The sequence below is a fragment of the Sinocyclocheilus rhinocerous genome, unplaced genomic scaffold (assembly GCF_001515625.1).
Source record: "Sinocyclocheilus rhinocerous isolate Xijiao unplaced genomic scaffold, SAMN03320098_v1.1 scaffold1310, whole genome shotgun sequence".
In the NCBI taxonomy this organism is placed as follows: Eukaryota; Metazoa; Chordata; class Actinopteri; order Cypriniformes; family Cyprinidae; genus Sinocyclocheilus; species Sinocyclocheilus rhinocerous.
The window spans coordinates 570,413-594,532 of NW_015635534.1; the positions used below are offsets into that span (position 1 = coordinate 570,413).

The window sequence follows — 24,120 nt, forward strand, 5'->3', positions numbered from 1 at the left end:
AGCGTAGTTGTATATTAGTAGGCATGCAGATCCAGTGCTGATCGACTAAAAGTCATTTAAGAGCCAAACAAAAATGTTTAAATAAACTTTTTTTCCGATTTCTGGCAAAATACAAGTCGTTTGGGAAACGTTCCAAAATCGTCCTTCCAAATAAACTCCATAATATGCTATATATAATTAAATATTTTCGGAAAATGTGTGTTTAGAAATATACAATGTAAATAATATATTAGGACATCTTTTAATTATTATGAAAGAAGAATTCAACACAATCGTGTGTCTTCAGTTATTGGTCTGTCAGGACTTTTATTTTGGCGCGTCGTGCAGCGAAAGTGACGCGTCTCTTATTATTCAAGCTTCACTAGCAGCGAGTGGCCATTTTTTTTTAATGTGCGTCCGGATCCCGCTTCCGTTCATTTCTCTCCTAAAACCGCTTTTAACACCGATTAATAACGGATATCACCGGCAAACGAGCCTCGAACTTTAATCGCCTTCATCGCAGAGAAGAAAACGACAGATAATTTGAGAGTCTTCGTCATCATGAATCCTGAATAGTAAGTTTGTGTAGCGTGTCATTAACTATAATCAACGATGTTATGTTATTATTCGTTTTTTTCACCTCATTTGCTGTGTTTCTTTATCAGTAACGTTATATATATAATGACACATCACCTGCTTCATTATTATTCACACAAATCATTACCGCGTCAGTAAACAAAATATTTACTTGAAGTATTGTGGTTAATTTATTACTAACGTTACATGCTGTGCCTCTTTAACGAGATCGACCAACTGGGAGTCGTTTCGATTTGGTTTAAAAGTAAGTACTTGTATAAATATTTTTCAAATAAGGGTGTATACAATAACTGTCAGTCTGTTTCTGTGAGTGCCACGTCGTAAGAATGAAACTGAAGAAACCGTCTGCGTAACTACTCATCTTATCGTGTTTATAATGAAACAAAACCATCCTCAGGCTTATTAATCTGCTGTCAGAGAGCTGGTCATATACTGTCACTCCTGTGGTGATGAAATGTGATCTTAGGCCTGAACTTACTGACATCCTGACTGAGTTTATGACATGTTGAGCTTTGTTTCAGGGGCTGTTGGGTAATCAAGTCACCTGTTGCCACACCACTCTTTCAAAACCTGTGGTTTTACCATGGTACGGTGATGCCAATACCGTGGTATTGAAAGACTGCTATATCATGTGAACCTGTCATACACACAATTCAAATCAAAATCAGAAGAAAACTGTCTTTGCATCATGGCATGGTCTACTTTTTTTGTATCATGCAAAATGTATTTCTTGTTGATTTTGGGGTCAAATATGAGCCTGAGATGTGATATTCCTCCATTTCCTCCCATTATTTGATGGCGCTCACGTGATCATTGAGACATGATGACACACACATGTTGCGTAATGTGATTCCCACTTCCACCGCTGACTGCAGGCGTAGGTGATGGATGCATCAGTCGTCCTGTGGTTTGTCTTTCAGTGATTACCTGTTCAAGCTCCTGCTGATCGGAGACTCGGGCGTGGGGAAGTCCTGTCTTCTGCTGCGTTTTGCTGTAAGTTATTGGCCTGCCATTAAGATGCCGTTTACACACACGGGATCAGATAATGCCTCTTGTTGCGCAGGTGATTTGACTGTCAAAGAGCTCCACGCTGAAGGTGAAGGAAGGATGTCGTTTCGTTTCTGCAGCTGCAGTCGGACTGAAAACGCTTACTTTTGTCATTCTTTTTAGTGCATGTGTATGAAAACGATCCATTGCTGAATGCCTCATCTGTGATTGTGTGTGCATTTCCTCAGGACGACACGTATACAGAGAGCTACATCAGCACGATCGGAGTGGACTTCAAAATCAGGACGATAGAGCTCGACGGAAAGACCATCAAACTACAGATCGTAAGTGCGCTCCACGTTAACGCCGGAAACGGCACGCAAGCTTGATTTTATGCATTGTTTCAGCATGCAAAAACATATGTGACCCTGGAGCACAAAAGCAGTCTTAAGTCGCTGGGGTATATTTGTAGCAATAGCCAAAAATACATTGTATGGGTCAAAATTAGTGATTTTTCTTTTATGCCAAAAATCATTAGGATATTAAGTAAAGATCATGTTCCATGAAGATATTTTGTAAATTTCCTACCGTAAATATATAAAAACTTAATTTCTCAGATTCCAGATTTTCAAATAATTGTATCTCAGCCAAATATTGTCCCATCCTAACACACCATACATCAATGGAAAGCTTATTTATTCCGCTCTCAGTTTAAAAAAAATGGACCCTTATGACTGGCTTAGTGGTCCAGGGTCACATATTAATTACATTACTTTCTTTTAAATTTTGGATCTGTTTTAAATGTTTTTGGAAGTCTCTTCCGCTCACCAAAGCTGCATTTATTTGATAAAAAATATAGTGAAATATTATTGCCATTTAAAATGACAGTTTTCTGTCTGAATATATTGTAAAATGTAATTTATTTCTGTGATCAAAGCTGAATTTTCAGCATCATTACTCCAGTCTTCAGTGTCACATGATCTTCAGAAATCAGTCTAATATGCTCATTTGCTGCTCAAGAAACATTTCTGATTATCAAACAGATTTCGCTTCATGTTTTTGTGGAAACCGTGATGCGTTTTATTTTTCAGGTTTCTTTGATGAATAGAAAGTTCAAAGGAACAGCAGTTATTTGAAATAGAAATCTTCTGTAAACATCTTTACTGTCACTTTTGGTCGATTTAAAGCATGCTTTCAATTTTTTTAAAAGAGCATTTTTGCATAAGTCAGTGCTGAATGTGTGTTGTGTTGTCAGTGGGACACGGCCGGCCAGGAGCGGTTTCGCACCATCACGTCCAGCTACTACAGAGGAGCTCACGGGATCATCGTTGTTTACGATGTCACGGATCAGGTGACCAAACATTCCTTTAGTATGACCTTTCACAAACACTTCTGTGTTCAGTGCTGTTTTAATGTGTTTCCTCAGGAGTCCTTCAACAACGTCAAACAGTGGCTTCAGGAGATCGATCGCTACGCTAGTGAAAACGTCAACAAGCTCCTGGTGGGAAACAAGTGTGATCTGACCACTAAGAAAGTTGTGGAATACACGGCAGCGAAGGTACAAGATCTGTCTCGTGAACAGAACACTACGTTCACCAAAATCTTAACACCATTCACTGGATGACGTCTCCCACAGCGCAGCAAAACTAAAGACTGGCTGATTAATATTTTACATAATTAAGAATTAATTAAGTTATGATTTATTATTATTTGTTAAACTATAAATCACTATAGTTAGTCATTTCTAAGTTATTTGTTGTTGTTTTTTAATCCTTTTCTAGTTGCAAACTGAGAGAATAGCTGATTAATTATTTAAATGTATTGATTATTTTTTATTTTTTAATTAATAATAAAGACTGGCTGATTAAATGCACATATTATTATTTATTGTTAATCAATAAATAATGAATAATTTTAAATGTTTTTTTTTTGTTTGTTTTTTTCGTTTCCTGGTTGAAACCCCAAAGACTGGCTGAGTAATGATTTAAATAGTAACTAATTATTTAAACTATTATTTTATATTAATTATTAAATAATAAACTAATTATAATTAATAATGTATGTGAAAAAAAAAAACTTTCCTGATTGCAGACTGTGAGAATAGCTGATTATTTAAATTTAGGTTTATTATAATGTTTTAAAATAATAAGTTATTACAATTAATAATGTATCCGTAATCCGTAAATAAAAAAAACTTTCCTTGTTGTAACACAAAAGACTGGCTGATTAATAGGCTAAATAATTAACAATTATTTAAATATTTATTACTAAACATTAAATAAATAAATAATTTATCGTTTAAGTGACGTGACATGTGGCCAAGTATGGTGACCCATACTAGGAATTAGTGCTCTGCATTTATCCCATCCTTAGTGCACACACACAGCAGTGAACACACACACACCGTGAACACACACCCGGAGCAGTGGGCAGCCATTTTTATGCTGCGGCGCCCGGGGAGCAGTTGGGGGTTCGGTGCCTTGCTCAAGGGCACCTCAGTCGTGGTATTGAAGGTGGAAGACTACATTCACTCCCTGCCGGCGTTTTTAGACCGGACCTGAGACTTGAACTCGCAACCTTTGGGTTGAGAGTCCGACTCTCTAACCATTAGGCCACGACTTCCCCGTTTATGAATAATTTATTATTTAAAAAGCTTTTCTTGCAAACCAAAAGTATCATTTTATCATTATTAATTGTGAAATAATGAATAAATAGATATTTTTGAAATAATAATTGAATATTTTAATTGTTTAAAATTGTTAATGTGACATGTTAACATGTCAACATAAATAAAACCTTTTTTTTTTTTTTTTTGCGTTTTAGCTGTTGATTTTCACGACAATGGTGTTTTGGGGGTCTGAAAACTTTTGAAAATGGATTTCAAAGTGCAAGTTGTGAAAATGATACCGTCAACATGAATTTGTGGAAACTGTGACGTCATGCACGTGCTTATTAAGTGTTCAGTCTATAGGCTTGTGCACATATGCGTAGTGTTGCTTTACAAAGTAACATCGCCAACTACTGGCCTGGAATGCATTATACAGCGTTCTTAGTAGTTTTTCATGGATCCGTGTGAACAGGCATTGTTTTGATAACATTGTTGTCTGTAAATGAAAACATTTTTGTTTTTAGTACATCGCTGTGACGACTAAACTAAACACTGTGTTTGAGATCAGTCTGTTGTTTTCTGTCTTGCAGGAGTTTGCGGACTCTCTCAGCATCCCGTTCCTGGAGACGAGCGCGAAGAGCTCCAGTAATGTGGAACAGGCCTTCATGACCATGGCGGCGGAGATCAAGAGGAGAATGGGCCCCGGGGCCACCGCGGGAGGCCCCGAGAAATCCAACGTCAAGATTCAGAGCACGCCGGTCAAGACGTCCTCCGGAGGATGCTGCTGAGACCCAGCGACAGTAACGTTACCAACCGTACGCCACAGCTGAGTTAGCAGGAAGTGAGTGTGTGTGTGTGTGTGAGAGAGAGAGTGTATGTGCAATAAAGACTGAGAATATTAAAGAAAAGGAGAGTAAGAGAGGATCAAATTAAACATTGCCTGATATTGAATCATGCATGCACATGGATGCATGACCAGGCAAACACGCGTCCAACTGTCTGCCGGCTTAACGGCTCAAATTCCGTCCGCTCTTTAGACAAGCATCCAAAAGCACTTCCGGATGCCGGCGTTTTTAGAGGAGCGCCACCAGGTTTGGCTTTGAACTTCCTCTTTGGAACTTTGAAGGAAGCGGTGGACTGTGATGTCATAACTGACCTCGGAACAGTGGGTTCCGTTACTATGGCTCCCAGTGATGTTGCTACGGCGACCTCTCCTTCTCTCTCGTTTGGTGGACCGTTTGCCTGTTTGGCCATTTCTTCTGTTTTGTTTTTTATCTGTGCTCTGCAGCATTTCAGTGGTCCTCTGAGCGTGACCAACGCGACACTTACAATGAGCTAGTCATGTTTCTGACCTGTGCTAGTTGTTTGCCACATTTCTAACCGCATTATCATCCTGTGCAATTTTTTTGTGGTATAATCGAGAACCGAATCCTGGGCCGCTGTCGTCGTTTACTCTCCCTCAGGTTGTTCCACAGCTGTATGAGTTTCTTTCTTCTGTTGATCACAAAAGATGTTGGTTATTTAGTTGTGATATTTAGTTGCCGGTAGCCATTCACTTCCATAGTGTGGGAAAAAAAATACTGTGGAAGTCAATGGATACCGGCAACTATTTGGTTCTCAACCGTTTTCAAAATATCTTCTTTCGTGTTCAACAGAAGAAAGAAACTCTGACAGGTTTCGTACAACATCAGGGTGAAGAAATTATGAACTATGCCTTTAAATGTCTATATTATCAATTAGTTATTATTTCTCTTAATTCGTTTTGATGCTTATACATCATGTATATTATATGGAAGCTTGTTTTTGTATCCATGGGATAAAAAAAAAAAACGGTAAGTGCAACTTTTTACCTCAAAATTCTGACTTTTTTAAACTCTCGACTTTTTTCTCTCAATTACGAGAAAATTGAAATATAATGTCAGAATTGCAATTTATAAATTCTGTTTCTTGCAAGATTATAAGTCATAATTACTTTTTTTTTATTTATTTTTTTATTCTGTGGCGGAAACAAACAAAAAAATTAGAATTGTGAGATGTAAAGTCAGAATTCCGAGAAAAAAGTCAGTTTTTTTTTTTTTGTCGCAATTCTTAAAGAAAGTCTGAATTGCGAGATCAAAAGTCGCAATCGTGTTGGAAACAAGCTTCCGTAATTTCCTGTATGTTGGACTCGGTGTTTGTTTACTGACCGCACAAGAGCAGCGTCACTGTAACAGGCGCTATAGCAGATCTATGTATAAATGTATCTATATAAATCCCATAGATAAACAGGAAATGACATCACAATAGATAAAGCAACATTGCTTATGTAACTTTTTGTTTTCAGGGAGAAAATGCTCTTTTGCTCCTGTTGTGTTTGTTTTCTTTTCTTTTCTTTTACGTCACACGATGTTTAAATAAACTATGAAGGAATAAAAGTTGAATAAAAATGGTTTTAACTGGAGTGTTTGGTGACATGTTTGATGTGTTCCATCATAAAGCAGCCTGTCACAGATTTGGCTCATTGTTTCCAGTGGGTGGCGTCAGATGTGTTCAGACTGGCTGGAGTTTGAGAGTCATCACTGCTCTTCACATTATCTACTTAGTTACATACACTAATGTTCTTTTTTCTTTTTTTTTTTAAGAAATTAATACTTTTATTCAGCAAGGATGCATTAAAGTGACAGTAAAGACCAGTGTTGGGGAAAGTTAATGTATTACAATATGTGGTACTCCATAAAAAAGTAAGTTACTTAGTTAATTTTTTTTTTTGGAAAGTAATGCATTACATTACTTTTGTGTTACTTTTTGTCACTTAAGCTGGGCTCGCTTATGTTTCTATTAACAAAAAGCCCAAAAGTTATATTTTTGGCAACTGTAAAGGCCCTTTCACACAAAAAATTAAATGTATAATCCTCAGGCTGAAGGAAGTGCCTCTGAAACTCACTCCCAGTTTCCCTCAACATGAGCACAGGAGAGTTGTCAGTCAATAAATGGGAAAACAAAGCAACTGGTGTTACTTATTTGAAAAAGTAACTCCGATATTTTCTTGGAAATTTAAAAGGAATGCAATGCATTACTAGTTTCTTTTAAAAAAGTAATCTGATTACGTGACTTGTTACTTGTAATGCATTGGTAACACTGGTAAAGACATTTATAATGCTTTAAAAGATTTCTATGTCATATAAATGCTGTTCTTTTGAACTTTTTATTCATCAAAGAATCTTGGAAATAAAAATGTTTCCCGGTTTTTCACAAACATATGAAGCAGCACAACTGATTTCAACATTGATAATAATCAGAAATGTTTCTTGAGCAGCAAATCAGTATATTATACTGATTTCTGAAGGATCATGTGACACTGAAGACTGGAGTAATGATGCTGAAAATTCAGCTTCACGTCACAGGAATAAATTACATTTTACAATATAATCAAACAGAAAACAGTTATTTTAAATAGTAATAATATTTCACAATTTTACTGTATTATTAATTAACTAAATGCATTCTTGGTGAGCAGAAGAGACTTCTTTCAAAAACATTTAAAAATCTTATTGACCCTGATTGAACTTTTGCATCCAAGTATTTGCATGGTCCTTTCTGACAACAAATGACATCTTGCATAAACTAAAACATTTGAGAAAACGTGCAGGACGAGCACACATTGAAAGCGACGCCGCATGCACACATGCCTGAGCATCTGCACGCTTGCACGCTCCTGCAGAAAGAGCCAGCTGTCCTGCAGAGGTCAGAGGTCAGGGTCAAGGACAATGCAGGAGCGTGTGTGACTCCTCGGGGGTCTGCTGGGAGGAGCCGAGCGCGGCGGCAGCTGTTTGGAGGAGAGCAAGACGGATGAGTTTGGGATGAACAGAACACGATGCGAGAACAACAGACTGTTTGCATACAAACACGGATAATCTTGTCAAAATGATATTAATTAAACAGTTTCACACAGTTATAGGTGTGGTCAGCACTTAATTGTGCAGAACTTTCTAGTTCGGTTTCTTACTGGTCCAAGTCTCTGATCTTCTGCTCTCTAGATGTGGCTTCAGTGACAATCTGGGAGTTTTTCTGCTGTCATGCATTCCATAATACTCTCATATTCTCATGTCTGTTTACTGAGACGAGGCGAAAGATTGAGTGCGTTTGATGTGGTTTTGGTGTGTGTGTGTGTGTGTGCGTGCGTGTGTGTGTGCGTGTGTGTGTGTGTGTGTGTGTGTGAGATGATTCAGCTGCTCTGATTGACTGCTGCTTTATCTCGTTCCTCTTGTTCAGGCCATCTGGATAGTATGAAGTGAAGGAGATGATGACCTAGAGCACAGATGTCACCATGTGCACCGTGTGGAAATATGTCCGAACATTTTGACACGCACAAAGATTCTGATTAACTGCTAATATAGATTTGTCTAGTTTTAAATAAGTAATCTTGAAGCAGAACGTTGCATTGCTCAGATTTTGGTCTTTAATAGTTAGGAGACAACTTGTCAAATGATGTGTCACATGCATTTTCTAGAATAGGGGCCTTCAAACTGGGGCCCATAGAAATGTTTAGAAAAAAACTGTACAAATACTACAATTTAAAAAACAACAAGGAAAATAAATGAGTAAATAAATTAGATTAAAAAAATTATAAAATGTCTAATATTTTAAAAAATAATAATATATTTTATTATACATATTATTTATATATTTTACAAATTAGAGTATAAAATTGTATAATAAAAGTTTAAAATAAATGAATCAATTAAAATAAACAAAAATTTATTTAAATAAAAATTTGATTAGTAGAGAGAGCATAAATAAAAAAGAAATAAAGAACCCCAACAAAATAAAAATTATATAATAATTTTATAATTTTAATAGATTAAAATAAATTAATAGATTAGAATAAATAATAAAAGTCGATTTAAATAATTTAGATTGGAAACATAGATTTATAATAATTATAAGATTAAAATAAATGAATAGATTAAAATAAATAGGCTAATATGTAAATAATACAACTAGGTTACAATAAGCAAATAAATAATACACAGTAAAGTACTAAACAGGACAGAAAAAACTTAATAGAAACTAAATATTTTCCAAACAATATATTTATCAAATTAATTTTGCATGGAAACCCCCTGTTATAGAATTCCTCTTGTAAAATATACTCAGAAATGATCCAGTAAGACTCTGTATCTTTAAAAAAGAAAGCCGAGAAATGTTTGAGTTCATATTGAGATGTCTAACTATAACTGCAGACAAATCTGAGAAAAGTTGCTGAGCTCTTCTGAATCTTCACGTGATGATTTCTGTTGTCTGTGAGAAATATGCACATATAAACTTCAGCTGCACTCAAATAAGGGCAATCTATTAGTCATCACTTTTCTGGAGTGCTCTTGTTCAGCTGAGCTCGAGAGGAAGCTGCGGAGAGCTCGCGCTGTGAATGCTTCACATATTTGCGGCTTTTCCACCGGAGCGCGGAGAGCGAGATCACGTTCATTGACATATGCAGACTGGAATGAGAGAGAGAGAGAGACAGAGAGAGAGAGAGAGAGAGAGAGAGAGAGAGAGAGAGGGGGGTGACATCTGTAGCTTTGCGAGGTCCGATTCATTCTTGTGAATCGACTCGCTCGGGCGATTCATTTCAATGAACCCTTCAACAACGATTCTTTTGAGCGATCAAGTGTCCCCAGCACGTTTAGGTCATTTTTTCTGTACAAGAACTGCTATTTGGTGCTAATACCCTCAAATGTTTAAGTTAAATTTAAGTAATATTATCGTAAACAAAAATACTGTGGAGAAATCATTACTGCTGACAATGTTATCAACAGTGTTGCTCGTTACTCAAAAAATGTAATTTATTACTCATTACTAGTTACTCCTATCAAAAGTAATAGTATTACATTATTACTTTCTGGCAACAGTACACTATTAGTTACATTGCTTTTCTTTCTTCCCCACAACATTTTTCTAAACGTTAGCCTACTAACAATATATTTCTGCCTCATCATTTCACCAAAATCCACACTAGATCACAGTCAGAAGTTATTAATAACTCACAAGGGTGATTGATAGTGACGTTTAAGTAAAAGTGGTGTATTATCAACAGTAACCAAGTAACGAGCTGTTTTATGGATGGTAACTATCATATTATTAGCCTACTGGAATCGTATTAGTAATTAGTTACACTACTAGTTACTGTAAAAAGTAATGTTATTACTGTAACTAGTCACATGAAAAATACTATAGTAATGTATAGTAACACTCCTATAGTAACACTACTAATACTATACTACTACTATACAACAGTGTTAATGAATGCTACAGTATACTGTAGTATTAGCTATAGTGAACTGATAAACTGTAATGAATACTGTAGTATAAACTTTAGTTTTTACTACAGTAAATTGTAGTGTATTGTAGTATAATATACCCTATAGTTGTAGAAAACTCAGTACAGTATTGGGTAAAGTAATTTGTTTATATTACTATAGTTGTTATATTACCACAGTAACTATAGAATTACCACAACAAATTAATTCAAGTACTTTACTATAGTATGGTTCAAAAACACTATAGTATGTTACTATAGTAGCCTATTTTTTCATGTAGTAGCCTAACTAGTTACTGGTTATCGAGGATTAACATATAAAAAAGGATACTTTGCGTCAAGTAGCGACGTTTATTGACAAGCAATAAAAAGCCTGTAGCTAGGTAGGCTAATAAATTATATCGTTTATACTTGTTTTTTCCAATTATTACCACTGTTACTAGCGCGTCCCTTCGAGCGCCAAAAAAGCTTCGCGAATCGGATCGAAAGAATCGGTTCAAACTAAAGATTCGTTCGCGAATATCAGTCGACATCTGCGAGGCTTGCGCCACTCTCGAAGACTGCGCTTGCGGGTTTGCTGGACGAGTGACTGAGCGAGCGTTAAACACGGTAAACGGTGAACGAGACACGAGTCCGATGCGTCCCCGTTTGACCTGCACGCGGTGAGCTCCTGCTGCGCTGTTGACCTTTAGTTTATCAGCCAGTCTAGTGGAGTCCTATAGAGAGAACACGACTGGACTTAACGCTAAACACTTGTGTTTATGTATGACTGTGTGTGGTGAATTATGTGTATTTACTTGCTATAGGAATTGCAATGTATTGAGTGTCTCAAATATGTTCTATTGTCTTAAATGTATTGAAGTAAAGCATGCAGGATTTAAACGCTACTAAACCACGTTAACGTTACGCTACAGACTCTGAACGCGATGAAACTCGATCCGTTGCGCGCTAGTTCCTGCAGATGGTCAGGTGCGGGTTAATACTAGCAGTCAGTCTTCAGAGATTGTCTTCTCGTTGCTTGTCGCTTTACTTGAGAGAGTTTTGAAAGCTTTCATTTTACTGCAAGTCTTCTCAAGTTTCACTTTGAGCTGATGTGATGTGGGCGTGCAGCGCTAAATGTCACGGCTTCAGTTTAGAAATAGTGTAGTTGTGTGCAGTGTTGGGGGTAACGCATTACAAGTAACGCGAGTTGCGTAATCAGATTACTTTTTCAAGTAACTAGTAAAGTAATGCATTACTTTTTAATTTACAAGAGAATATCTGAGTTACTTTTTCAAATAAGTAACGCAAGTTACTTTTTTTTTCAATTTATTGATTGACAGCTCTCTAAATATACACGCATTTAACAGATTAAGTTATGCGAAAATAAGACCTTTTGGTTCATTTTTGCACGTCTGCTCAGTGTCGTCTAATGCAAACCTCATACAGGCCTATGTGCACATTATATGATATCAGTTAAAGGGGTCATATGATGCTGCTAAAAAGAACATTATTTTGTGTATTTGGTGTAATGAAATGTGTTTATGCGGTTTAAAGTTAAAAAACACATTATTTTCCACATACTGTACATTATTGTTTCTCCTCTATGCCCCGCCTTTTTGAAACGCGTCGATTCAACAATACTACAGGCGACAATAAAAGTTACGCCTTCTTTTTTTGCGTGAACATTTGGGCGCGTTATGCAAATCTTCCCACATAGTGAGGTAGATATGTGGGGGCGTGTTCGAACGAGCCGTTTTAGGTAGGTGTGGCTAACTCTTAACTTTTATAAAGAATATCTCTTTGGATTTGAGACTTTAGTCTTTGCAAATTTACAGATCTTCTTTATGCACCAAGAGCTTGTAACACTCCAAAGAGAAAGGAAAAAATGAAATTGCATCATATGACCCCTTTAACATATCACTCTCAAGACATAAAAGTTCTAGAATTTACGTATGTTCAATAATCCAGTAAGTTATTGTGCATTGTGTGACTCGGGCATTATTTGTCCAGCTCTAGCTGTTGTTCACATGAACACATGATTGTTGGTCCTTTAGTGGTACAAACTATTAACCATAACTACTAACTAATCAGTTCAAGGGAGGAAGTGAGGCAACAAAGCGAGTGCTCTGGTTTACAGTAATCACAGAGTCCAGAGAGAAGAGAGTCAGATGTGTGGTCACGAGCCGTCACTGGTGACTGATTGTCTTTGATGGAAATTGACTGAGTGGAAAGTACTGTGTATCTGGCTATTCTACAAAGACCTTTCATGTTATGTCGTCTCCTGTTTCTTATCAAAAAATAGAGGAACTAGCCCTTTAAAAGGTTCATTTGAGCAGAATTCTGTTAAATTTATTTTTGCTACTTTTTTATATTCAAAATGTTAATATAGGAACTAAAAATAAAATGTAAATTTTTAAGTAAAATATTTTAAATATATAGTACTTTAATTACATTAAATTTTATTCATTGAAGTAAAGATAATATAAAAATAAACGATTCAGTTAATTTTATTTTTATATTCAAAATGTTATTATAGAAAACATTTAAAATAAAATACACATTTTAACGTTTTTTCCAAGAATATTTTCACTAATTTGTCATTTTACTACATTCCATTTTATTCATTAAAATTTAATTTTTAAGATAATATTAAAATGAATACTTAACAATAATTCAGTTAACTTTATTACATCTGTTTACTTTTTTAAATATTTAAAATGTTAATATAGAAGATGCCTAAAATCTAAAAACTTGAAAAATCATGAAATGTAATGATATTAATATTTCATTCTTTTTAAAAATTATTTTATTACTTTAATGTTTAAATAAAATATTTAAAATTTTACTGCAGATTTGAAATAAAAATATATATATGCGACCCTGGAGCACAAAAGCAGTCTTAAGTCGCTGGGGTATATTTGTAGCAATAGCCAAAAATACATTGTATGGGTCAAAATGATAGATTTTTCTTTTATGCCAAAAATCATTAGGATATTAAGTAAAGATCATGTTCCATGAAGATATTTTGTAAATTTCCTACCGTAGATATATAAAAACTTAATTTTTGATTAGTAATATGCATTGCTAAGAACTTCATTTGGACAACTTTAAAGGCGATTTTCTCAATATTTAGATTTTTTTGCACCCTCAGATTCCAGATTTTCAAATAGTTGTATCTCGGCCAAATATTGTCCTATCCTAACAAACCATACATCAATGGAAAGCTTATTTATTCAGCTTTCAGATGATGTATACATCTCAATTTAAAAAAATTGACCCTTATGACTGGTTTTGAGGTCCAGGGTCACATATCAGAAATATTTTAAAATATAATCTTAAATTAGAAATTAAAAATCTTATAAATATAATGTGCTTTGCTTCATTTCTGTGCGTTTCTCTCTCAGATATACGCTACATGTTGGGTAAAGGCCTGAAGCGGAAGCTGGAGCAGGAGGAAGAGAATGGCGTGATGAAGATGAGCTGCCCTCAGGAGGCGTCACCCGCCTGCTACTGGCTCCAGCGGCAGACCGTGCTCAACCTCTCGCTGCTGAAGCTGCACAGCCGTCCGGGACACTCGGAGCCGGGCCTGGCCCGCAGGGTGCTCATCACCAACACACTCCGGCGCATCCAGGACATCCCTGCACCCCAGTCCTTCCCCAACGGGGTCCAGTCCCATAGTGAGGGCAGTTTGACGCCTGTGTCGCGGTTGGAGGAGGACAGACATCTGTTTCTCTGTCTGTCTCCATCCATTTCCAAACAGCAGCCCCCATCATCCTCCGTTATTAAAGACAGCTTCACCTCAGCACTGGCTGAAATTGAAGATCTGTGCCCGACTGTGGGAATAACTACTTTATTTTCTACGGAGACGGGCCGCTCGCTCGCATCAGACCTAAATTCAGTTGAATCCAGGCATACAGACCCAGATCTTTCTGAAATGAACAGCGGTATGGACTCAGCATCATCTCTCTCGGACTCCGCCCAGTCAGTGTTTGGCCACACCCCCTCACTCCTCGCCGATTTCTCATTGGACGATTTCCTGTTCACGGAAATAGACAGCTTGCTGTTCGATAACGTCCCCTGCGGTTCGTCCCTGAGCGGGAGCTCGGGTGCGTCAAAAGTCGTTTCCATGGTAACGGATGACCTCGTCATGACGCTCGCTGGTTACGGTAACGGCGGGACGAGCCAATCGGCGCTTCCATCTAATCAGACTTTCAAACTGGATCTGAACGAACTGGATCACATCATGGAGGTTTTGGTTGGGTCGTAATTTGATGAGCAAAACGTTTGAATTTGTACTGAATATTAAGGTAAATTTTTACAGTTTTTTTGTATCATGGTATGTAGACCAAATATGCATATGTGTGTATATTTATTTTGATACAGTATCAAAAGGCGCACAATACATTGATGTAATATATTGCAACCATTTTATGCTATATCAATATTTTTCTTGTGGAAATTTCATATGAATTGTTATTTTTAGTATTTAAATTTTTTTTTAATAAAAATAAATAAACTGGCATTCAGTTTGTCCTTTTAAAACAGACATGAATGAAGACACACAAAAACAGCATTTTCTCAAATTATTTTAATTTCTTGTGTACACTTAAAGAAAATTTACACACTTGTTTGTTTTTAAAGAACCTGGGCATGCGCGATTGACCTCGGTACAGGCTCTTTAGAGATATCATTCATCTGTATGAGTTTTCCATAGGAATTTTCCCATAACAATTTTTACATGTTCCATAGTTTGACTGTACACAGTCCGAAGCCACAGTTAACTATGTAAGCAGTTCTTCTGTATATCTTTACAATGTGCAAAATCCTCCAGGAGACAGAATAAAACAGCGACACAACTGAAAAAAAAAAAAAACGAGACAAAAAAAGCCAAAAGGTGAGAAAACTCGTTTCTGGCGAACATTTCCCATCATGCACTCCTGGCGTACAGGACCGCAGTGACGGCAGACGTCCTCCAAAAGAGTCGCTTAAGATTGATCAGAGTAAATAAAACACAGATACAGAATGACCAAAACACAATGATAACAGGTAAATGAGCAAAACGATACAGCAGATATTGGTCCCTTATTCTCGATACATATATATATATATATATATTCAAGTTGATCATTCATTCAACAATTCCTTCACTACAGTATAGTCCAAAGCCAGTGGTTTCAACTTACATTAAAAAAATAATAATAAACAAAATAAGAACTGAAAAACATGAGCAGCTAATGCACAGACGTGGTTTCTATAGTTGTTGATGGACTCTGTCTGCAGTCTGTCAGTGTGGAAAGCGAGTTAATTGTTAAACTATTTGCACAACAAAAGGATAAAGTGTTCACTAACGCCTGTGCGAAATCAAATCACCTAAAACCTACAAGTAATAACAATATTGATTGTAATGTAATAGCCAAAACGATTAAAAACTAAGGCCTTTGTTACGCAAAATCGAAAGAAAATTTTGCAGGCGGTTTGGTTTCAAGTCGATATAACTACGCATTTATATATCTAAATACAAATCAGATCATTCACATCATCATTTGTGCCAATGAAGGACTTTTAAGCCAGTGTTTCATAAAAACAAACGACCTGAAAATAACAAAGTGCCTCTTTCTCTCTCTCATACAGACTATCTTAACTGTGAAGAATACTCAAAACGAAATCATCCCTGATTATATACAGATTGGCTCTAATATAAACACAAACTCTTTTCTTACTCTCATCCTACAAATAAAATGATCTAGTCTTTTCTCCTCTAAAGCGATCGATCATTAGTCGATTATCTCATCCACTCTCTCTAACGTAGACAATGTTTTTGAACTTAAAAATGCCCAGGTACATGACAAACAGGAGCTAGAAAACCAAAAGGATGAAATTAAAATCATAACTGTCCGTTTCGTGAAAAGCTGCAGAGCGATACACAGAGAAAGAGGTGAAACGGCGCGGAGGAGAGGACCGCGTCAGTCGGGCGTGGGAGAGGGCGAGGAGGAGGGGAGGAGAGGAGTCAGCGTGGAGGGGAACATGAGGACTTTAGCCTGCATGAACGACAGATCCGGCAGACCTGAGATCACTCGCCGAGCCTCTTCGCTCAGATTCTCCTCCTTCTGCACAGGCTTTCTGCTGAGAGAGATCAGACCGGTCAGAGAGAGAGATCAGACAAAATCACATCAGAGAGAAACATTTAAAACAGAAATCAAACCAACTAGAAAGAGATCAGACATATCAGAGTAAGAGATCAGACAAAATTGACAAAGAGTTCAGAACAAGAGATCAGACATATCAGAGTAAGAGATCAGACAAAATTGACAAAGAGTTCAGAACAAGAGATCAGACATAGATCAGACAGAATAGACAGACAGATCAGAACAAGAGATCAGACATAGATCAGACAGAATAGGCAGAGATCAAACAGATCAGAGAAAAAGATCAGACAGAATAGACAGAGAGATCAGAATAAGACATCAGACATAGATCAGACAAAATAGACAGCGATCAGAATAAGAGATCAGGCATAGATCAGACAGAATATACATAGATCAGACAGAATAGACAGAGATCAGACAGAATAGACAGAGATCAGAAAGAATAGACAGAGATCAGACAGAATAGACAGAGAGATCAGAACAAGATATCAGACAGAATAGACAGAGAGATCAGAACAAGAGATCAGACAGAATATACAGAGATCAGACAGATCAGAGAAAGAGATCAGACAGAATAGACAGAGAGATCAGAACAAAAGATCCAACATAGATCAGACAGAATATGTGTTTTGTTGTTTGATTAACATTCACGACACAGAAAGCAACAGGAACATTAAACTGCTGTGAACCAATATACTATTACACATCCATTTTCTTTCTCAATTGTTTACCTTTACCTAAGCCATAAGCAACTGTGTTTACAAGGATACTTGCAGAGACATGCATTTTGACAATTTCGTGCGTATGTGTCATTTCAGGCACAAATAGACGCGGAAGTGAACAGAATTCAGTGTTCACGTGCATCTGCGTGACTCTCACCGTGTCTACACCGGACGCGAGCGGTGCAACGCGACAAAATACAATAGAACCCATTATAATCAGTGATGCTGTGCGACTGACTACACTGGATGCGGCACGACACGACAAATCCCTGACAGTAAACTGATGCCTCGTTCAGAACAAGTGATCAGATCAGAGACAGAGAGATCAGACTGATTTAAAAGAGAGATCAGACAGATCAGAGAGGAAGATCAGAGAGACAAGAAAAAAGATCAGAGAAAGATATCAGAGTGAACAATCACATAAGACCGATCAAAAAAAAACATCAGATAACTTCAGAACAGCTTTTCTGCATAAAAAATTTATTTTGTTTTTTGCATTACATTAGTGACAAATCAGTAGCTACCACAATTTATAACATCCATTTCTTGACTTATTGTTTGATCAGACTTAGAAAAGTTGGAACAAAAATGCAAAATAACCATATTTTTCTAAGGGTAATCAATGAACGCCAATCATTAAATGAACTAATAAACCTAGTACCACACTAAAATTATTATTTTTTTTTTTTAAACAGTATGAGCAGCACGATAGAAGTACGCAGTATGTACTAATAAAGGTTTCAAACAGTAGTAAATAGCAATGGCTTACGTCCAGTTATCCCATTAAAAATGGTTATTTTGCATTTTTATTAAATTCTGTGTAAAAACATCTAACCTTTGACAGTCGGATCAAATAATGAGTCCATGCCTACAGAAAACCTGCTGTTCTGAACTCATCAGGAACTGTCGTGTGGCTCCTCCTGGTGGCCCAGCAGCAGTACTGTGAATGAGTGAGGCTCACTGACCTGGTGGAGGTGCTGGTCTTCTCGACGGTTGACATGAGGCGAGCGAACGCATCCACAACTCCACTGCTGCCTCCGCTGACATCCAACTTCGCTTGGGTCAACTCGTACAGCTCCGGGTCCACGCCTGCACATGCACGTCAGCACACTTGTGATACGCCAGCGCATGCACGCATGCAACAATGATCGTTTGAATGCACGGTTAAAGATATAGATGCAAATAGAGCAGAAATCAAGAACACACAGACAGCTTTGGTGTTAAACTGGAAATGCTTCAGCAAACCTGGTATGGAGGTGGCCGTGCCGGAGGGCGACTCATCCACAGGGCCGAAAAAATCGAGGTTGAGCAGAGAGGAGCCTCCACTCGCTTTAGAACGAGGGATGGTGAAAGAGGAGAGAAGGGTTACGGACAGAGAGAAAGAGAACACAGGAAAGCAGAAGTTGACATATGCTCAGGTCTGGATTAGTGATGAAACTACGTGACTGGATTAGTGCTGGTTTCTGTTAGCGAGAAGCAAGAAGAGTACACGAGCATCCAACATAAACGTGGAGACGGTTACTGTGCAACTGTTGATCAAGCGTTTAGTTTTCACGACACGAGGCACGTTTCCATATATTTGAGAATGAGGAGCTTGTTTCTCCATTTTTCTCTGCGTTGCTCCTCCTCAAGAAACTATTGATCGGTCTTACCGTCCAGAGGGTTTGTAAGGCCACTGCTGCTCCAGTCAAACTGAACGGGAGGAAGAGACTCCTGACGACAGAAAAAGAGCCCAGATATCACATTTTACAAAGTAATGCAAAAAATTATAATTAAGAATCTTAATGAAAAAAGTTGTTCTATTTAGTTGTCTGTATGATACTTTTGTTTGTGTGACAATTGTTTTTTTTTTAATGTGCAGGACTAGGTTTATTATTTAATTAATGATTGCCGCCCAGTTATTACCCTTAGAAATATAGTTGTAACTTTTTTAAGGTCTGTTATAAACTGTGGTAACTACTGATTTGAGATGCTTTGTCACAAAAGTATTGTAAAAAACCTTCCTAAAAAAAACACTGTTCTAATGTTAAAGTTTTGACATTTTCCAGATCAGTCTTACCTGACTAATATCTTTCTCTCACAAAAAGACCAAAGGTTGTGCTTCAAATAATAGCCTAATTATCCATCACTTTGTCAGACTGGCATGTTAAATGACCATCGTGGTCTATTTATCTCTATCATTCTTGTTTTTATTTTTTCTAATTATTATATATATATATATAATATGAAATTTAATTCATTTACATTTATAATAATCATTAACTGGCCTTTGGTAAATAAGTCAAATTTATATTTTGCAATGATGCAAGCAATCGAGCAGTTGAGATTTACTATCTTGTTTTTATTTTTTCTAATTATTATATATATATATATAATATGAAATTTAATTAATTTACATTTATAATAATCATTAACTGGCCTTTGGTAAATAAGTCAAATTTATATTTTGCAATGATGCAAGCAATCGAGCAGTTGAGATTTACTATGTAGTATATAATACGTGAGTGTACAGTATGTATACTTGCATATCCAACTTTATATAAAGAGCTTGGCCGTAATAGTTACATTTTCCAACAATATAAACAGTCAAGCAGAGATTTATATTGCTTAATTCAAGTATACTGTATGCAGTATATGCTGTATGCAAATAAAGTTGGATATACTATATATCCAGCTTTATATAGAGAGGTGTGTAATATGTGTACTATTTTAGCAGGTGAAGGTTACTGAAGACGCTCACCTGGGCGGTGTCAGGTGGACAGGTGTTCAGCTCCGTGGCAACTGAAGGAGATTGTGCTATTGAGGCGATCATTTCAGCGGCGGAGACGGGCTTCACCGGCTCTTTCGTGGGTTCCAGCATCCCCTGCAGACCAACAGGCGTCAAAGAGGATTGATTAAACACATATGAGCTTTAGAGGACGTCTAAAATAAACCAGCGTCCATCATTCTCACACACACACAGCTCGCCTGCAGCTGGGCTTCACTCACCAGACTGGCAGCATACATTGGCACAATTACAGGCTGCTTTTTATGGCCTGTGAACAGCTGAGGAGAAAGAGATAAAAACAGAAGAGGAGAGGGAAAGTTAAAGAGAAATCAGTTGCAATTTCAGGAAGAATACAGCTTCTTATATACATGACTTGACCAAATCCTTTGTTTTCCCATAACCCAACTCACTATGTTTCTGGTGTCGATACCAAGCGAGCAGAGCAGTGCTTTATTGGTATGAGAGCCGCCCCACTGGTACCGGAGGCCGTAGGCATTATTAACATCCTGCAGCTGCTGCCAAACGTCCCGCAGTGCCCTACAGAACCCGCAGGAGGAGACAGAGAGCGTTTCATTGACCACAGGACAATAAACATGACTTAATTGAGGTAATTGGCCACCAGCAGCACTACGCAAATAAACTCATAGCTCCTCACCCATTGGCCGGCCCTCTGTCAGCGTCCTCCTGTTGTGATGTGTCAGGAGGTTTGAGGAAGGTGTTGAGTGTGGTCACCTGTTCCTCCACCTGAGGGGCGACAACCAGCTCGAAACTGGCCTGGAAAATCTTCTCCAGACGGCTGACCAGTGCAGACTTAGTAAAACACAGAAAGAAAGAAGAAAATTGTGTTGCTCAGTAAAAAGTGTAGAACAGAGAGGGGATCAAAAGACTTTTATAATGTTACAAAAAATAAATGCTGCTCTTTTGAATTTTCTGTTCATCAAAGAATCCTGAAAAAAAAGTATCACGGTTTCCATAAAAATATTCAGCAGCACAACGGTTTTCAACATTGATGATAATCAGAAATGTTTCTTGAGCAGCAAATCAGCATATTAGAGTGATTTCTGAAGGGTCATGTGACATTGAAGACTGGAGTAATGATGCTGAAAATTCAGCTTTGATCACAGGAATAAATTACATTTGTCCAAATAGAAAAGTTTTTTTTTTATTGTAATAATATTACACAATATCACCATTTTTACTGTATTTTTTTATCAAATAAATGCAGCCTTGGTAAGCAGAAGAGACTTTAAAAAAAATTTTGAACGGTAGGGTACTTTTATTACATTTCATTTATTACTGAAAGGTATTGGTAAAAAAATAGCTCAGAGGAAATAGCCTAGTGTTTATGTATCTTTATGCTTATCAGAGAAAGAAAACAACATTTAATTTGACAGAAATAGTGTGTAGTTGTTTTTAGCATATACTTTGTTTTGACCTAATAACTGGCACAGTGAAATGAATGAAAAAGAGACGTTATAAAGGCTCTGTTTGTGCTTAATCAATCGTGCAGACAGAGTAAACCATCCTGTCCAGGTTCATTCCTCAATCTGATTAAATTCCTGTGCCAGTTTTACTTTTAGGACAACAAAATGGAGAACAGAATGGAACAAAGTAAAAACAGTAAATATAAACCATCAAACTAGTATTTTTAAGTAATCAGACCTACCATTGTACAACTTTTGTGCTCCTCCGCAGCAGTAGGGGGCGCCGTAACCGGCTGGCTTTCCTGCCAATCATCTCTGTTTTTTTCTGTAGCTGCTGCATTCTGTTCCCGCCCAAATGATGCCCACGATTCCCCTTCATTCTGGCTCTGATCCAGCTCAGAGAAAGCCTGCCATCCTTCGTTATCGCCCACCTGCACTGAGCTAAACTCCGCGAAACTGTCACTTCCAGGAAAATCCGCAAACGTCGTTGCCGCCTCACCTGCCAAGTCTGTTTTACTAGGTTCTTTTGATGTGTCAAAATCGCCAAATTCATCATCTTCGACCTCCACCGGAGGACTCGGGTCTGGCTCAGGCTGAGAGACCCCCTGCTGGTCAAAATCAGCAAATCCAGTCGCGCTAAACGAGCTGGCATCTCCAAAGTCACCGAAATCTCCAAAATCCTCATCGTCGTCCTCGGCCAGCTGGCTGTGGTCGGCCGGAGTGGCTGTCTCCTCCTGAAGCGGAGGCGAGGGTACGGATCCCGTCGTGCTAAAGTCACCGAATTCTTCGAGCGCGTCTGTCGATAGCGGCCGACCAAAGGACGTCTCCGTTTCTAAAGTCTCATTCTCTGAGCCTTTCTCATCTGATTGTTTGCCACTAGACTTATCCCCAGTAGAGTCGGGCGACACCCTGTTCTCATCGGTTTCACTAAAAGTGACACCATTAAGGGCTAGCGGTTGCACCAAGCTAACTACACCAGTAGTATCAGCTTCTAGCTCCCTTCGATCTAAATCCGACCCTTCATGGAAACCCCAGTCACCGTTGCTGAGACTTTCAGAGTTTTCCGAAAAGAATCCAAACCCTGTGTTTCTCGAGTCCCTGCTATTGTCTTCTAAACTACTTCCTCGCTCTTCAACGCTGTCGTTAGCATCATTCTGTGGCGGTATGCACCCTTGATTAGAATGTTCCCAGTCTGTCTCTGAAGGCTGGTTGTGTTCCGCATTTGAAAAGGCAGAGAAATCTGCAAAATCATCCGGACTGACATCAAATTCGTTGGTTTTGTGTGGCGTAGGCGGGCTTCCACCTTGGTCTAATGTCGCAAACCCGTTCGTGAGCACTTCAACTGTGCCATTGCAGTCAATGGCGTCGCTGTCAGTCCGAGACCCCGTTGCGAACTCCAGGGATGCGATGTGAGCTTGGTGCTCGCTGAACTTTTTGAGTTCCTCTACGCTAACCGTTCTGCCATTGGGCGTGGCTGTCTGGCCTGAGCCAGGCGTCACGCCGTTAGCTTTTGTAGACCCTGCGGGTTGAGCGGACAGTCCCACGATCCTCCCATTGCTCAGCAGCTCCGGCGGCGAAGTGGCGTTCAAAGCCTGAGACTGGTCGAACGTGGTGGCCGTGTCGAAGCTGGTGCTGTTTGGGACGCCGGTGAAGTCGCTGAATTCGTCGTCCTCGTCCTCGATGCCGTCCTCCATCGGGGGTGGAGAGGAGGAGTACATGCGTATCACGTCAGGCTCCATGGGGCCTTGAGCAGAAACACAGCCGCGAGCTCACACCTGCGGCAAAGCAATGCAATGCACAGCTTAGCATTCAGGAATATGACTAACAAAACATTAAAGTACAAATGAAGGGTAATTTATTCTCAGGGCCTTTAATCTAATCTTACACATCAATATTTCCCAATTAGACATTGGCTATTACTAAAGAGTTTTACTAGATTTGTTATTTATTGAGAAACCTTTTTCTTTTTCTGGCAGAAGAAATACGATGCATGCTGGGGGGGTTGTGCCCGAAGCGTGAATTATACAATTTAATTGAATACACATAGCCTACTGCGTGTTTCAGAGTAACGTGTGGCACTGTGTTCATTTACACAAGCAAAACATGATCTGGCTCACAGTCAATGCTAATCCACATCAAAATCTACGCTACTAATCTGAGTTTGTGTCGCATTTACACATCAATATTTCCCAATTAGACATTGGCTATTACTAAAGAGTTTTACTAGATTTGTTATTTATTGAGAAACCTTTTTCTTTTTCTGGCAGAAGAAATACGATGCATGCTGGGGGGGTTGTGCCCGAAGCGTGAATTTTATGCAGAAAGGCACGGAAAACAAATAACGCGTTCTATGGAGCCACTAAAGGGACATGATTAGCCGCTTGCTAGCGGTAGACTGTTACATTATAGTACACGAAAGTTCATTTACTACATACACAGAGTAAGGAGAGATGACTGATAGGACAATGGCGAATGATTTGCAGATACTGAGCACCACTGACAAATATCTAATCTTGTAAAATGTGTGGTAGCGGCAGTACTGGTCCATAGTATAGAGTCAGTGTGATCGCGAATCACGAAAGTGAAAGTAAAATGAGAGCGCGCATTCGAAAG

At 38.2% G+C, this 24,120-nt stretch overlaps 3 protein-coding genes across 7 annotated transcripts in view; 2 read left to right on the forward strand and 1 right to left on the reverse strand.

Moving 5' to 3' along the window:
* Positions 1 to 354: 354 nt before the first annotated feature.
* Positions 355 to 6,022, forward strand: rab1aa (RAB1A, member RAS oncogene family a). 2 transcript variants are annotated; one of them, XM_016561589.1, is made up of 6 exons: positions 355 to 554; positions 1,497 to 1,569; positions 1,812 to 1,907; positions 2,819 to 2,914; positions 2,990 to 3,121; positions 4,762 to 6,022. In XM_016561589.1, exons 1-6 carry the CDS (start codon positions 541 to 543, stop codon positions 4,957 to 4,959), a joined length of 609 nt encoding a protein of 202 aa, XP_016417075.1. In that variant the 5' UTR covers positions 355 to 540; the 3' UTR covers positions 4,960 to 6,022. The 2 variants fall into 2 exon arrangements, with proteins under 2 accessions (XP_016417075.1, XP_016417074.1); XM_016561588.1 differs by lacking the exon at positions 355 to 554 and adding an exon at positions 602 to 1,422 and having other exon boundaries at positions 1,474 to 1,569.
* Positions 6,023 to 11,035: 5,013 nt separating this feature from the next.
* On the forward strand, positions 11,036 to 14,766 carry sertad2a (SERTA domain containing 2a). Its single transcript, XM_016561586.1, has 2 exons — positions 11,036 to 11,128; positions 13,853 to 14,766. Exon 2 carries the CDS (start codon positions 13,864 to 13,866, stop codon positions 14,713 to 14,715), a length of 852 nt encoding a protein of 283 aa, XP_016417072.1. The 5' UTR covers positions 11,036 to 11,128; positions 13,853 to 13,863; the 3' UTR covers positions 14,716 to 14,766.
* An 875-nt stretch (positions 14,767 to 15,641) lies between these two features.
* Positions 15,642 to 24,120, reverse strand: part of LOC107747158 (aftiphilin-like) — an 11,444-nt gene continuing 2,965 nt past the window's right edge. Inside the window, exons 2-10 of one of the 4 annotated variants that reach the window (XM_016561593.1) lie at positions 21,750 to 23,282; positions 20,739 to 20,893; positions 20,494 to 20,620; positions 20,305 to 20,361; positions 20,057 to 20,179; positions 18,969 to 19,029; positions 18,562 to 18,645; positions 18,282 to 18,405; positions 15,642 to 16,571 (exon numbers count right to left, since the gene is read on the reverse strand). In XM_016561593.1, the coding sequence (XP_016417079.1) occupies positions 16,412 to 16,571; positions 18,282 to 18,405; positions 18,562 to 18,645; positions 18,969 to 19,029; positions 20,057 to 20,179; positions 20,305 to 20,361; positions 20,494 to 20,620; positions 20,739 to 20,893; positions 21,750 to 23,246 (2,388 nt within the window). In that variant the 5' untranslated portion in view covers positions 23,247 to 23,282 and the 3' untranslated portion in view covers positions 15,642 to 16,411. Of the gene's footprint in view, positions 16,572 to 18,281; positions 18,406 to 18,561; positions 18,646 to 18,968; positions 19,030 to 20,056; positions 20,180 to 20,304; positions 20,362 to 20,493; positions 20,630 to 20,738; positions 20,894 to 21,749; positions 23,283 to 24,120 lie in introns of all 4 variants that reach the window. The other 3 variants (XM_016561592.1, XM_016561591.1, XM_016561594.1) reach the window with 3 other exon arrangements.

What these genes read in the sequence shown, in the direction of transcription:
- rab1aa (XM_016561588.1), top strand. An exon ending in GTCTTCTGCTGCGTTTTGCT is followed by an intron (nt 1,570 to 1,811) that starts GTAAGTTATTGG and finishes GCATTTCCTCAG; the next exon opens with GACGACACGTATACAGAGAG. An exon ending in TGGAATACACGGCAGCGAAG is followed by an intron (nt 3,122 to 4,761) that starts GTACAAGATCTG and finishes TCTGTCTTGCAG; the next exon opens with GAGTTTGCGGACTCTCTCAG.
- sertad2a (XM_016561586.1), top strand. Translation starts at nt 13,864, where the DNA reads ATGTTGGGTAAAGGCCTGAAGCGGAAGCTGGAGCAGGAGGAAGAGAAT.